A 16,410-nucleotide genomic window follows, 5' to 3' on the forward strand; every position below is an offset into this window, starting at 1 on the left:
GGCGGGTGCACGCGCCCTATAGCGAAAACCTCTCCAAAAAAAAAAAAAAAGGGAGTACCTGGGGTTGGCCAGTGGCATGGTGGTTAAGGCACTGGATTCCCACATGGCTGACTGCAGTTCAAGTCCTGGACCTTGTGGCTTGTTTTCTCATTTCCCCTCTCTCTCTGTCTCTCTCTGGTTAAATTAAAAAAAAAATAATAATAAATAAAATTAAATAATCTTTTAAAAAGGGAAGATACCTGAAGAGTTTTTTTTTTAAACACAGAAAATAAAAATATAGATTATCGAGATATAAGTATATTGCCAATGCAGTGCTGAGAGGAATATTTCTATCAATCTTAAGAGGAAAGGTCGCAAATCAATAGTCTGAGTTCCTGTCTAATGAAACTAGAAAAAGAGGAGCAAAGTGAACTAAAACAAGCAGAAGAAAGGAAACCATAAAGGGAAGGGCACAAATCAATAAAAATGAAACTGAGGGGGGGAGATACATAGTGGGTAGCATGGTGGTTAAGGCGCTGGACTCCCACATGGCTGACTGCAGTTTGAATCCCTGATACAAACCACTTTATGCTCATAAATTCAACTCTGAAGTAATGGATTAATTCCTTGAAAATTACAAACTAAAACTTAAGCAAGATGAAGTAGGTAATGTGAGTAGTCTTATAATCATTAAAGAAATTTAACTTGTCAGGACCAGCAGTTGGCATAATGGCTGTGTCACTGGACGTCCATGTAGTCGATCATGGTTCGAGTCCTGGGCCCGGTGGCTTAAACTCACGCCGGGTGCGTGTGCGTGCATGCCCAAGATCCTGAGAGGAGAATGGAGAAGAAGGGATTGTGGAGTGGCCCTCCCCCCTGGGGGGTGATTTCTTGCTTTTTGTCTCTCTGTCTTTGTGGCCAGTGCATGCACCCTATAGTAAAAACCTCTCCAAAAAAAGAAGGAAGGGAGGGAGGGAGGGAAAGAAAAAAGAGAAGAGAAGAGAAGAGAAGAGAAGAGAAGAGAAGAGAAGAGAAAAGAAAAGAGCACACCTGGAGAATATTTCTGTTTATATAGATTCTGGAAAAAGCAAAACTTGGGGCCAGCTGGTGGCACAGCAGCAACTCCATACTCTGTGATACTGTTGCCACCTGGGGAAGCCTCCTGTGTGCACAGGGCAGGCTCGCTCGCAGGTGCTGGTGATCCGGGCTGGCCGAAGCTGGGGATGGATCATGTGAGTACCCTTGGAGTCCCTGGCCCTTTCTCTGTCTCTGTCTTTCTGTCATAGAAAGAATAAACAAATGAACTTAAACAGAAGTGGTGGGCCAGCCCATGGTGTGGTGGGAAAGGCTGCTGGATCCCACATGACTGACTGCCCAATTGGAGTCCTGGACCCTATGGTTTAAAAAACACACCAGGCACATGTGTGTTTCCAAAATCCCAAGAGAAGAATGGAGAAGGGATTGTGGTGTGATCATCAAGTGCTTTCTCACTTTTCTTCTTGCTCTCTCTTTCTCTTTGATGGGTAGATGTGCCTTATAGCAAACTTTAAAAAAATTAAAACAGAACTGTAAAATTAATTTGTGATGGAAAACAATAATGAATTTCAAGCTACCAGGTCCAATACTCAAACCACTGTTGGCCATGTGGGAGTCCAACACCTTAACCTCCATACCACTTGCTGGCCCCTCTGTTTTGCATTTTTGGTGGCACAGTATTCTTGTAATTACTGAATATCCTTGAAGAAATTACTTGTCAAAGTAAATGAGAATTTATCACATTGCTTTGTCTTAAAATGCTGAATAAAAAAAAAAAATTTAAGGATCCAGCAGTTGGCATCATGGCTAAGTCACTGGACTCCCATGTAATCGACCACGGTTTGAGTCCCAGACCTGGTGGCTTAAACTCACGCTGGGCACATGTGCATGTGTGCCCAAGATCCTGAGAGGAGAATGCAGGAGAAGGGACTGCGGCATGGCCATCCCCACTGGGAGGTGATTTCTCGCTTTCTGTCTCTCTGTCTCTCTCTGTCTGTCTGGCAAGCGCACACGGAAAAAACTCTCAAAAAAATTTTTAAATTATGAACACATATGTATATCCAAGTTGTAATATATCACATGATTTATCAAATTAAATTCAAAATTAAAAAATGACTTAATATCATATTTTTGACCATTCCTCAGTTCATTTCTATTATTAATCTCCAGAAACTATCTCTTAGAAATAATAGTAGGTTCTGAAATACAAAATGAGTAAGCAGGTGACAGAATTCGATTAAGAGCCATATACTGGGACCAGTAGATGGTGTAATGGTTTTGTTGCTGGACTCCCACATGGTCAACCACAGTTCAAGTCCCAGACCTGGTGGCTTAAAACTCATGCTGGGCACATGTGCATGTGTGCCCAAAATCCCGAGCGGAGAATGGAGAAGAAGGGATTGCAGCATGGCCCTCTCCCCTGGAGGGTGATTTCTCACTTTCTGTTTCTGTGTCACTAATGAGTGCACATGCCCTATAGCAAAAATCTCTCTTAAAAAAATAAAAGAGGCATATACTATTTAATAAAGTAAGTTAGCTGATAAGATATAAACAATATTATCCTGACTTTTTGTACCCTGAGAATTATTAGAATTCAGGAAAACTGAATTCAAAATGGCCATAAAAATGTCATGTCTTTTCAACAAGACAAAATTCAGTAGACACATGTATAAAAATATACCCTTCGGTACCAAGAAACAATAGTAAGAATGGACTGGAGAGAGACCAGTTGTAACATATCTAACCATAGTCAGCTCTACTTGCTAATGTTCACTGTCCCTTGTCCGATGGCTGGACTCTGCTTGTATACATGTTTGTTTGTTTTGTCAAAGGGAGTGTGAACTCACCAGAGAAAGACAGAAGGAGAGACAGAGAGGGAGAGGGAGAAAGTATCCCCCAGTGTGGCGTGGTCACACTGCAGTCCCTTCTCCTCCATTTTTCTATCCTTTTGGGATTTAGAGCATGCATATCCACATGCCCAGCATATTTTTCAAGCTTCTGGGGCCGGGATTTGAATTGCGGTTGGCTCTGTGGGATCTGGCTTCCTGAACCACAAGGCTATAGGACTGGCTGTAAACATATTTTTAAATAATATGAAGAAATATCAAAGCTTAAGGAGGAAAAAAGATGTCCGTGGTCCTTTGAGGAAAATCTGAGAGAAGATTCTGTGAACTCTTCAAGATTGAAAGGTTAAAGTTTTGCTTGATTACCATTTTCAATTACATAAGGAGATTTTATGCAAAACTAACAAGCAAAATGGATTTAAGTTAAGAGATAGTTCATTTGTGCAGCTGGAAGAAACTCTTGACTTTGAAGATGATTAGACTCTGGAATAGTTATTAAGAGATGCTAAAGAACCTATATCCCCTGAGAATTATATAAATGAAATATAAATTCTGAGTAGTTCTACATTTACCTGCCAGAGGTTGAGGGCTAACTCAGATGATCCCTGAAAGCACTTTTCTGGGTCTGCATTCTATAAGTTCCACCCTATAGTAATAGTTTTGAAATATAGCTTGGACCAATTTACATATCCTGAGCTTTATGTAAGAATTGGCAACTTTAAATTTGCTTCACTTAAAAATTCACTGTGTTAAGTGGTTCTTCTTTTTACTGGACTGTCTCATAATAAATGATGGCCTATTGCTTTGTTGAATGTGATACTATTCTTAGTTTCTGTATCCTATAATTATTACAAAATATAATCTCTTGTTTTCTCTTTTTGTCCATTTTTTGCCTATTTTTATATTTTGTCATTTCTTCTTTGCATTTAAATGTTGCACATCTTGTGGGGCACAGTATTGTTTTTCTTTCTTTCTATATGTACTTGCTGGAAGGAGACCGAGAGGAGAGAAGGAGAAAGAGAGAGGGAGAGAGAGGACTCATCCCACCTATTGGAAATGATCACGACACAATCCCGTCTCCATTTCTCTCTTCTTTTGGGATTTTGGGCACACATGTACAGGCACTCAGCATGTTTTTCAAGCTGCTGATCTAGGACTAGAACCGTACAGTTGGCCATGTGGGATCCAGCTCATATAACCACCAGATCAAGTGCTAGCCCCAATACCATTTTTTTACAATGCGCATACAGTATATGACAATTAAATCAAGGTTATTACCATATTTATTGTCTTCAACAAAGAACATTATATGATGCTATGCACCTTTGATTTTCATCATTCTCTTTAATGTTATAACAATGCCATTAGAAAGAAGTTTATATGTGTGTGTGTGTGTGTGTGTGTAGAGAGAGAGATTTTAAAGTTGATTTATTTATTCCATAACTGAGAGACAGAGAGACAGTCCATCTGACAGAGTCGTAACGCCATGATTCAGCCCCCACCCCCGTTTCAGTCAGCCTAAATAATGAGCACATGCATGCCTGGTATACTCGGAGGTCTCTGGACATGAACTGGCAACCTTCTCATGTGGAATTGCCTTGCAGAGTATTGCGTCATACTGCTGTACCACTATCCATCTCCTTTATATTTACAACTGCTACATTCATCATTTCTGTTGGTGAGAAGGCTTAACATGCATCTCTAGTTTACCTACCAAATCACCTTTCTACTGTCCAGGAGTAGGTAGAATTGAATGAGTTAAAAAATAATTTTTGTGAATGATTCATCTCCCTTTTGAAAGCAAACATGGCAAAATCCTCTTTTGCGTTATCCATTGTAGTCTCTATTTTTGGTTTTTTAATCATATTCCTCAGTCCATTTTTATTCTTATCCTTTGCAGAGCAAAACTTGCTTCCTGTTGTGATGCTGTTCAGAACTTCGTTGTTTCTCAAAATAACACTCCAGTTGGGACTAACATGAGTTACGAAGTGGAAAGTAAGAAAGAAATCCCAATTAGAGAGAACATTTTTCATATGTTTCCAGTGGTGAGTAAAGACGTGTTGAAGGCTATGTTTCACCATTCCATGTAAGCTTTCTCATTAAGCTTTAACTTATAATAATGTATTAATTAATGAATTAATTAAAATACCATGCACTGTTATGTTGTATAAAATAGATAGGGTGAGTCATTTTTAAAAGGCAATTTTTTAATTGCCAGAGGGCACATCTGCTTGACAGAGAGAGATAAAGAGGGAGAGAGAAAATACCCTCCAATGGGATGTGGTTATACCACAATCCTCCTCCATTTCTCCACCCCGTTGGGGTTTGGGGCATGCATACACACATGCCAGCCTGTTTTTTTTTTTTTTTGGAGAGGTTTTTTTTTTTTTGCTATAGGGCGTGTACGCTTGCCAGACAGACAGAGAGAGACAGAGAGACAGAAAGCAAGAAATCACCCCCCTCAGGGGAGATGGCCATGCCGCAATCCCTTCTCCTCCATTCTCCTCTCGGGATCTTGGGCACGCACGCATGCACATGCGCCCGGCGTGAGTTTAAGCCACTGGGTCTGGTACTCAAACCACGGTCAACTACATGGGAGTCCAGCGACATAGCCATTACGCTAACTGCTGGTCCCGCCAACCTGTTTCTAAGCTGCGGGGACTAGGATTCCAGTCATGTGAGATCTGGTTCTCTTAACCATAGGCCACAGGGCTAACCCTATAAAGGCAATTTTGAATGTAGTGTGGCTCTCGGGAAGTGATACTTATATCTGAAATGATAAACTTTTCTAGATCTTGAATCTTCTTGACTGTTCTTTGAGTGAGATGAAGCACTTGGAATTTCTGTATAATAATTACCAGGGCTTATGAAGATGACCTTTTTTTTCTTTTAATCTGAAATAAGATTCTTCCAGTTGTCAATTTTTGTGACTACATCAATTCCTTCACATAAGCCATAGGTTTATATGGCTTGTTTTTGGCAAGTGTATATGTAATAATTCTTGGTCAATAAATATGACCTCCATAAGACAAGGATTTGTGTCTGCTGCATTCCCTGTTGTATCCCAAGCACCCAGAACATTCCTCAGTACATATAGGCACTCACCACATATTTGTTAAATAAATGAATAATAATGTGGTATAAAACCACTTGACAAAGTGAGAAGAAACTTGTCCCTTACAGCAAATCCAAATTTGGAAAAACTTTTGTCATGAAGGAAATCTTGTTGCTCATAACCTTTTCATGATTTGATTTAAAGCTATTAGACCATGTCAGTATGGTCAAAATTGGATCATCCTGTAAACACAGTTTACCAACTATAGCGTAAGAGATTATTATAACGAATTCCCTTTTGTTGGCTCTTTGACTTATTTCAACTAATTTATTGTTGCTCATGAAAATAATTCTAGTTGTTTTTTTTGTTGTTGTTGTTGAGAGGTTTTTGCTATAGGGCACATGTGCTCGCCAGACAGACAGAGAGAGACAGAGAGACAGAAAGTGAGAAATCACCCCTCTGGGGGATGGCCTTGCCGCAATCCCTTCTCCTCCATCCTCCTCTCAGGATCGCACACGTGCCCATCGTGAGTTTAAGCCACCAGGTCCGGGACGCGAACTGCAGTCGACTCCATGGGAGTCCAGCGACATAGCCATTACGCTAACTGCTGGTCCCCATTCTAGTTTGTTTTTGTTTTCCATTCTAGTTATTTTTAATGTACCAATTCAGAGAAAGAATTGTTTGCTCAAAATGGATGAGAAATAAATAGAAAATAATAGAAAAAAACCTGCAACTTTTCTAGAAGAAATAGGGTACCAAAAAAAAAATCACCAAGTATTCTCATGATATATTAAATTACTAATAATTGAAAAGATAATAACAAGGGACCAGTAGTTAGCGTAATGGCTATGTCGCTGAACTCCCATGTAGTTGACTGCAGTTCAAGTCCCGGACCTGGTGGCTTAAACTCACACTGGGCGTGTGTGCGTGTGTGCCCAAGATCCTGAGAGTAGAATGGAGGAGAAGGGATTGCGGCGTGGTCATCGCCCCTGGGGGGTGATTTCTTGCTTTCTATCTCTCTGTCTTTCTGGCAAGTGCATGCACCCTATAGCAAAAACCTCTAAAAAAAAAATAAGATGATAACAAAAGAATACTTCTATTCTCTATCAAGGAAGGTTTTGGAGCATTCTACAATGAACTACTCTTTCACCTGTGTAAGTTTTGGTAATGTTTACCTTGTTTTCTGCTGACCAGAACAGAGGAGCAGCAGCTATTTTGCCTCTCATTTGGCACCACAAAAGCAGTAATTTAACATAGGCTTGAATTAATTGATTAATATCTGCATCCACTTTCCAAGTTTATACTGATACTTTAAAATGTGGAGGGAAGAGTTTCTGTAGTCAATTCAGTAACGGCTGTAAAACAAGGTCACTTTTCTGTGTTGCTTCAACATTGACCTTCCATGGATAGGGCTCATGGTGAGGTTGGCCTCTTTCCATCTTGCTTCCCCTGGGTCCATCCTGTTCTGCTCCACCCCTCCTCATGCAGCTCTTGGGAACTATTGGGTGCATAAGAAATCGCAATAAATGCTTTTGATTAAATGGTGTGAAAAACTTCCTCCAAGAACAGTGCTAAGTTATTTGACAAGGAAAACAAGAAAGTTGATTTTCAACCAGAGTGAGCAATGAGCAGGCGGTTGAGCCGTGCAAATTTGCATTTTCTTGAGAGGTTTATTTGAGGGAATGTTGAAGTTTGTGATTTATTTAAACTCTCACTGAACATGAGATCCCAGAGCATATGGATGGTTTCCCCCAACTGACCAAGAAACCAGGAAAAAACATTCATTATTTTGAGTGCTTCATTTGAGATATACTTCCCTCAGTAATTTTTTTCGATTGTACCATAAAGTGCGTATTTGCATTTTTGCATTCTACACTGTCTATAAATTCCAGAATTTATTGTGGTACTATTTAGAAGACATTGCCTGAAGACGTCATAAGCTAGAAGTTCAATGATGTGAAATAGCCCAGGGTGTTTGGGAATGATTAGTTTAAGAACCAGGTACTGTGGTAGGCATTGTGAGTCAACATTTTGACCCACTGAATGGTGAGAAGCTACGTATGTGTAGTGGCTGAAAGCGTGTAGTCAGAGCAGACTGCCTATGTTACCCACAGCTCTGCCACTTTCTGGCTGTCACTTAAACATGTGCATCATTTTCCCATCTGCAAAATGCCGACAAGACTGTTATGTGGGTTAAATGTGCTAATAAGTTATGCACTTGGAACCGTGCCTCTCACATAATAAGCACAATATAACTTTGAAGTTTTAAAAACAAGCTTGCAAAGTGAGAAGTACTGAAGCAGAGTTCTCTTGTGTGTTGGAGTGGAAGACAGTTATGGTGGGTTAAGGGGTTTTCTAGCCCTTTGGATAGGCTGCTCAGAACCAAACTGGCCCTGGGCTATAGTTAGTGGTGCTGGTAAACTGGATTTGGGGAGGGGTGTACCTTGACTTTGTAACCTTTGCCAATTTCAGTGGTGTAAATACTCCTATCATGGCCAATATCCAGTTAGCAATGGTTTAATGGCCAGCTCACAGAATTCCCAAGTACATTCACTAATTGGCTCTTTCGGTCTCTTCCCAGCCACATCCAGACAATGCTGGGGTGTATTGGGGTGAGAAGCATTGGACCACCAAGTGCTTAGTGACAGCGCTCTGTGTACATTGGAGTGTGCTAGATATGGAGGGAAAGATGAGGGGAAGTTGAAGCTAATATGTGGCCTCTGTGCCCTTGAGGACTTACACTCTACTTCTAGAGACAAAGTAGGTGAATCAGGACCTCCTCCCTGTGGAGTAAGAGCTGGCACCCTTGCTGAGGATTCACAGTCACATGATTACTTCAAGAAAAGTGACCAGAAAGGAGAATTACACTGTTGAACTGAAAGTTAAGTTTCAGACTGTGGAGGACTTGAGGAAAGTGGGAAACCTTTAAAGGTAAGCCGGTTAGGTCCTAGGAGGAAGTAAAAAAGATTCAGGCCTTGGAAATTAATTTGAAATATGCTGGTGCAGAGTTGGTAGGCCTCCCTGCGGCACCCTGGCTGGCCATTTGCAGAGATGGCAGGCATAAATCTCATACTATTACTGAGCCTGAAGGTCTAACTATTTAAGAAGCATAGGACATTTTTACTGAATTACCTATTAATTCTATACCTTAGAATAGAAGATTTAATGCTCCTAATTTCTCTGTTTTTCCTCTTTTGCTGAAAATGTCCCTGCTTGTCAGAAAAGCACAATGTGGAATTTTGCCATTTTCATTTTATCCACTTCATTACGTGATGTAAAATACATTGTATTTTGCATATAGATATATTTTGTATCCTTATATTATATTAGATCATATATAATGTCTGTTCCTCTTAAAAGAAATGAAACTTGGGTTCATATGTTTTCTTTTCACCTGTCTTTTTAAAAATCAATTTAATTTCATTTTTTATACTTTTTTAAATTTGCATTTAATCACTGTCAATTTTTACAGTATATAAAATGGTTTTTCCAGCATGGATGTAGGGTATGTCAATCAAGTCAAAGATATTACCATATACATTGTTATCAACAGATAACTTTCCTTCATATGTCTGTTAAACATTTCCTCCCCCTTTCCTGACTCCCATCTCCTGTTACTTTCCTCTTCCTATACTGTCTCTGGTATCTGCAGTTGCCCTCCCTGCTAATGTACCTTCCATCTTTCAGTTTCTGCAAGAGTGCAGACATTCAGCATATATTGAGTGGGGACATACAATGTCTGTCTTTCATAGCCTGGCTTGCTTTGCTTATTCATATTCATTCACTTTGTATCAAATGTCAGGGTCTGAGTACTTTTCATGTTTGGGTAGTATTCCATTGTATATCCATGTGCACTTTTTCAGTCTAGTTGTCTGTTCTTGGGCATTTGGGCTGATTCCATGTCTTAGCAATTGTAATTTTTTTTATTATTAATTGTAATAAGTTGTGCCATAGATGGTGCTGCCTTTCTTCTTAATACTGTGTCTGTGTCTTTTGCTTGCCTTTTGAAATCTTCTCTTCAGCATATATAAAAGTTAAGCTACTAGATGTATACTAGAAGTTTAAGTTGATGCATGTGGTTCTAAACCAATGGTATTTTATGGGAGCTTTTCACTTTTCTTGTGCTAGTCCCAGCCCTTCATGGAGTACCCTTATAATCAGTGTGCTGTGGTTGGAAATGGGGGAATTCTGAATAAGTCTCTGTGTGGAGCTGAAATAGATAAATCCGACTTCGTTTTTAGGTAAGACCTGTCAAATTGGTTTCTTTGAGACAAAAACAAACAAAGTCTTTTAGATATCCTAAAGGGATGGTATAAAGATAACCTGTGAAAATTTTGATCTCTTAGCTATATCATTGAAGCCTACAAATTATCCAGGTAGGTTTTCCTGAAGTATTACATGGCTTGTGAGTTCCTCAGACTGTGGAAAGATAAAAATTTGCTGAGGTCATCTACTTTTAGGAAACTCTAGATGAAATCATGGTAAAGACGGTTTTGGACTGCAGGACTTGTCAGGGACTTCACTGTATTAACAAGCACCACAGGAAGAACTCTGGGGAACAACCTTTTCCAAACTCACCTGACCATGAAGACTTCTTTTTTTACAGAACATTTCAAAGAAGTTCTGTTCTTGGGTAAAACATGGGAACATTCTGATAGAGATGTTTAATAACCATGAAATATCACCTTGTTTTCTGACTTGAAATATTAAAAAAAAATAATAATGTTTTACAGCTTCTAAATTCGGGGCTTTTAAAATGTATTTGTATCTCAATACCAGCTAGTCTGAAAAAATAGAAACAAAAATGGTTTCTCTGTGTTCCTGGTACTAATCAGCCAGGCTACAAAGCATCACCGCTTTCAGAGCATGACGGAAAGGTGATTCATCCATCTGAGGATGGGTTTCAATTGAAATGCACCTTTTTAAAAAGTGGAAATCTGTTCCTTCCTGATTTCATACATCAGAAAAGGTCCTTACATGCTGCCCTTTCTGCCAAATAAAAAATCAACACAATTTTTAATAAATAGCTCTTCCTTCATTCTAATCTCATTTTAAAATTTTGATGCTGAAGCTGATGATGGAGCAATAGACTTGACAGTCCAACAATTATAGAGCACGTTCTTCATGACTAACGTCAACATGGCCGATATCTGAATAGTTCAGCCATTTTGTTCAAGTACCCAGTGTGAAAAAAACATAACGAAGATAAATAATCTTCTTATAATAGACTTTTTATAGACTTAAAATTGCTAAAACATCTGTGCCAAGTAGGACGCCTAAACATTCATCTTACTTTATAGCACATACAAAAAACACTGTAAGTTTAGGTTTAAAACCTAAATAAATCAAACAAAACTCAGCAGATAATTCGTTTATAACTCTAAAGTAAATTCCTATGCATTCCACATTTGCAGAAAACAGTGGTTTTGTTTTTGTTTTTGTTTTTTTTATTGGAGAGGTTTTTGCTATAGGGTGCGTGCGCTCGCCAGACAGAGACAGAGAGAAAGAAAGCGAGAAATCACCCCCCAGAGGGGATGGCCACACCGCAATCCCTTCTCCTCCACTCTCCTCTCGGGATCTTGCGCACGCACGCACACGCGCCCGGTATGAGTTTAAGCCACTGGGTCCCGGACTCACACCGCAGTCGACTGCGTGGGAGTCCAGCGACATAGCCATTATGCTAACTGCTGGTCCCTGGGTTTTTTTTTTTTTTGTTTTTTGTTTTTTTAATGTATAGAGCTCTCTGAGCTGGTAGCTGGTAGCTGTAGAAACTAAAAGGCAAAGTAATTAGCTAAATGTGGTTGATGTCAGTAAAATCAAATTTTTAAAGAATCATTTAATTAATTAATTAATTTTTAATGTGACCAGAGAGAGAAAAAGGAGGAAAGTGAGAAAGCAAGCCACCAGGTCTGGGACTCAAACCATGTTTGGCCATGTGCAAGTCCAGCACCCTAACCACTATATGCCACCTGTCAGCCCCTACAATTAATTTTTGAAGCCTGCATTTACTTGGATTTTGCATACTGATAGTTTATAAAACAATCTAGAAGCTAGATTTTTTTCTTTTATTTCAAAAGATGGGGAGCTATGAATTATGTAAGGAACAAAAATGGACAATGACTGTGATTGTACTGCTACGACTGTGCGTGTATATATCTATTTACACGTGTACATATACACAGTATACTACTATATGTAGAGATATATAGTGTGTGTTTATGAATACATATGTACAGCCATAGTATATTACATTATTATGTGTATCTGTATGTTTATATATGCATGGGGTAACTTCAAAAAGTTTATGGAAAATGGAATTAAAAGATAAAAAGTATTATCTTTGTTTTCCAACATAAGCTACATAATGTTCAAGACATTTTTTAAACAATGTTATAAGCCATTTGATCTATTCCTGAAGAACTGATCAGGGTCCTGAGAATTTAACCATGTCGATACAGTCCTTTTCATACTATTAACTGAAGAAAAATGGGTACCCTTTAAAGACTTTTTGAAGATGAGAAAACAAAAAGAAGTCAGAGGAGCCAAATCAGGACTGTAAGTGGGTGTCTAATGATTTTCCATCAAAACTCTCACACAATCGCCCTTGTTTGATGAGAAGGATGAACAGGGGCTTTGTCAAGGTGGAAAAGGACTCTCGTGAAACTTTCCCAGGCATTTTTCTGCTGAAAATTTCAGTATACTTTCTCAAAACATTCTCATAATAAGCATGTGTTACCCTTCTTTGGCCCTCCAGAAAGTCAACAAGAAAAATTCCTGTAGTATTCTAAAAAAATAAAAATGAACAAAAAACCTGTTGCCATGACCTTTGCTCTTGACCAGTCTGCTTTTGCTTTGACTGGACCAATTCTACCTCATGGGAGCCATTGCTCTGATTGTGCCTTGTCTTCATGATTCTACTGGCAAAGCCACGTGTCATTTCCTGTTACAAGTCTTAACAAAAAAATTGCTTTGGGATCTTGATCCCACTTGTTTAAAGTTTCCTTTGAAAGCTCTTCTCTTATCTCCAACTAATCTGTATGCAACAGTATTTGGCAGCCTTTGGGCAAAAAGTGTGATCAACTTTAATTTTTCAGTCAGAATTGTGTAAGCTGAACCAGTTGAGGTGTCTGTAGAGTTGGCTCTTGTTTCTGCTGTAAATAATTGGTCCTTTTCAATTAGGACACAAATTGGATTGATTTTTTCTTGCAAGTCAACGTGGAAGGTCCACCACTGTGGGCCTCATGTTTAACATTGTCTTGTCCCTTCTTACCCATTTGCGAACTGCCAACTTCTTTAGGGGCTTTGTCCACATAAACTTTCAGTAAAGCATTAATGATTTCATCATTCTTCCACCCAGCCATCACCATAAATGTGGTGTTTACTATTACTTCAGTTTTAGCAGAACTCATGTGATTTTGATAAGAAGGATGTCTTATCCTTCTTTGCACCTCCATATAGATCCTGTTTAGACATGTCACAACAAGTTAGTACATGATGCAGAAGATTTTTGAAATTCTTACATGATTTTTTTTTAGAGGTTTTTGCTATAGGGCACGTGTGTTTGCCAGAAAGAAGGAGAGACAGAGAGACAGAAAGCGAGTAATCACCCCCCAGGGGGGATGACCACGCCACAATCCCCTCTCCTCCATTCTCCTCTTGGGATCTTGGGCACGCACATACATGCACCCAGTGTGAGTTTAAGCCACCAGGTCCGGGACTTGAATTGCAGTCGACTCCATGGGAGTCCAGCGACATAGCCATTATGCTAACTGCTGGTCCCATTATTTTTTTTTCCATAATACACATTTTCTATAAACTTTTTGAAGATCCTTCTTATATATATAATACCCCATATTTTCCCCAGTAGTCTCCTGTGGTACCATACTGGAAATCACTTTTGATTCTTCAAAAAGAGTATGATAACTGTTCTAGAAAGTAGATGTGTTATGGGAAGGCCACTAATGAGGTCAGCCCTGTGACCTACTATCATTGTTGTTATTTATTTTCCCAATGTGCCTCCTTTATTTTCTGATGTATCTTTTATAATAATGAGGGAATGCATTTCATTTTATCCTATGTTTTATAGGGCATGGAATAGAGTATGTCGACCTCAATCACGATACAGACCATGTCAATTTTAAAAATCCTTCCTTAGAAAGCACTCAAAAGTGCCCCCTTGTTATGTGTAGCCTGAAAGAAGTGAACTACTTGAAATTCTGTAAACAATATTTAGGGAGTCATAACCAACTTTCCCTTTTTGTGTGATGAGAATGTAAGTACTCGAAATTAGAATTCTTAGTTTGTTTTCCAATTTAAAAACAAACTAGTACTCAAAAGAGGATGAAAACATCCCTATAAGAACATAGTGGTGAAACTATCCATATGGGAATCAGGACATTTTGATTCTTTATGTGCAGTCTTTGTTTCCAGCCAACTCTTATCACCTTAGTCACAGTGCATTCTCAGCTTTTGTTCAGAATGCAAATTAGTAATCATAACACTGGGAATATAATCAATATAAATAATGGCTTTAATAAAAAGAGTAGGGAACACCTCAAAACCTAGGCAGGGTGGAATTGTCATTTCTGGTCTGGATAGGTATAAAACTAATGACCAATATTGAAAGCACTTATAAATTTTTATACGATATTCAACATTTCCATATCAACCAAGAGTTGAGCGCTTATTAAATAATTTAAAATGGAAATCAAATGGATTCTGAAACTCTCTTAAGAGCAATGGTTTTCTCCAAACTAAGGACACTTATCATATGTACTGGTGTGTTTGTATGTATATATACACAAATTTTTTTTTACAAGTTTTATTTTGAAAATAGTGTCCCTTCTGAATTTTAGGTGTAACCTCCCCCCAACCACAGGAAATGTCAGTAAAGATGTTGGCAGTAAAACAAACCTTGTGACTGTAAATCCCAGTATCATAACACTGAAGTAAGTACCTTCAAGTTACATAACCGTTCTGGAACATTTTTTCATTGCTTAACGTGTTTCTTAGTTTGAGTGCTAATCTTGTTGCTGAGGCTGACTTGTAACACAGCTGGAATGGTTTTTTGGGAAAATACATAAGAATACATTTGCAAATTTTGACATTCTGTCGAGGTTGTGGTTCATAAGAGGTATGACTCAGTTGTACTTGTAACGTCTTAAGCTAAATGTTTCTAAGCAAATGAGAACCTACTTGTCACTTCTTTTCTAACAATAGTCAAATTACTTTTCCCCCTTTTCTTTCAGTTTTAGCATTATTTGTTTATCTTGATAGCACTTTCTTTATACAACTTAGTCTATTTAGAATTCCAAGTAAGTCCTAGGACACCTGGCAAAATGCAGTTTTCATTTTGAATAGTATTATAAAATAGTATTCATTTTGAATACTATTATAAAAATATTTTTCAATTTACATTTATGCAATATAAATATTACAAGATGTTAGTTGGTTAATAAAAAATCTCATGCTTAGGTTTTTGCTGCTATTCTTTTTAATTTGCCATGGAGCACATGAGAGAGAGAGAGAATGAATAAATGTGAGAGAACATCTGTATAGGGATGGCCTCACCACAACCCTTCTCTTCCATTCTCTCTGTATTTTGGGTATACACACAAAGGTGCCTGGCATGTTTTTCAAGCTGCTGGGTCCAGGACTTGAACCATGTGGTCAGCCATGTGGGATCCATCTGTCTTAGTCACCACACCACTGGTTGATGCAATAAGTTTTTAAAAATTAATTTATTATTTACATTATTATTTGCCAGAGGACCTGAGCAATCGCCAGAGAAAGAGAAGGAGGGAACAAAACCCAAATAGAGTATGGTCATGCCTCAGTCCCTTCTCCTCTATTCCTTTATCCTGCTGGAATTTGTGTCATGCATCCATGCTCACCCAACATGTTTTTCAGATTGCCAGGGCAGGCTTCAAACCATGGTCACCATGTAGGATCTGGCTCCCTTAACCAGCAGAATATGGGACTCTCCTCCCATGCTTAGTTTTACTTCATGTTTTGGTTAAAAGTGTATATATAGAGTATTTCCTGCCAGATAGTTCTAGCAACTCTTGAGAGAAAATAAAACTTACTTTCTAAACATTCATAATAGTACTTACAAGAGTACTTAACTAAGATATCATTTAAATCATACATATATAGAGTACAATGTACAAAGGAAATTTAAAAATATGTATATTTTCATATAGAGATTTAGGTTCTCTAAATGAATCTTCTACTTAATAGTTAAATATGTAAAAAAATAAAAGAAGTACACAAATCAAAAGTGGACATGTCAATAGATTTTTTTTATTGTATTTTTCTTTGTGCTATGCTTGGAAAAAAATTTATTGTTATAAATTTGGAAGATATTTCAGCATCAAAAAGCAACTGTGGAAAAAATTACTGAGAGAGGATATAACATAGTGTAAGAAATGTCCATCCAGTAAGGATATATAACAGTATGAAAGTTGAAATTAAGAGCCTAGGTAGTCCAAGAAAGAG

At 38.3% G+C, this 16,410-nt stretch overlaps 1 protein-coding gene across 1 annotated transcript in view; it reads left to right on the forward strand.

Moving 5' to 3' along the window:
* Positions 1-16,410, forward strand: part of ST8SIA6 (ST8 alpha-N-acetyl-neuraminide alpha-2,8-sialyltransferase 6) — a 176,935-nt gene that overhangs the window by 159,119 nt on the left and 1,406 nt on the right. Inside the window, exons 6-8 of the mRNA XM_027776231.1 lie at positions 4,759-4,903; positions 10,042-10,154; positions 14,769-14,861. Coding sequence (XP_027632032.1) covers positions 4,759-4,903; positions 10,042-10,154; positions 14,769-14,861 — 351 coding nt within the window. The remainder of the gene's footprint in view (positions 1-4,758; positions 4,904-10,041; positions 10,155-14,768; positions 14,862-16,410) is intronic.

Source organism: Tupaia chinensis, unplaced genomic scaffold (genome assembly GCF_000334495.1).
Source record: "Tupaia chinensis unplaced genomic scaffold, TupChi_1.0 Scaffold000647_1, whole genome shotgun sequence".
Classification (NCBI taxonomy): Eukaryota; Metazoa; Chordata; class Mammalia; order Scandentia; family Tupaiidae; genus Tupaia; species Tupaia belangeri.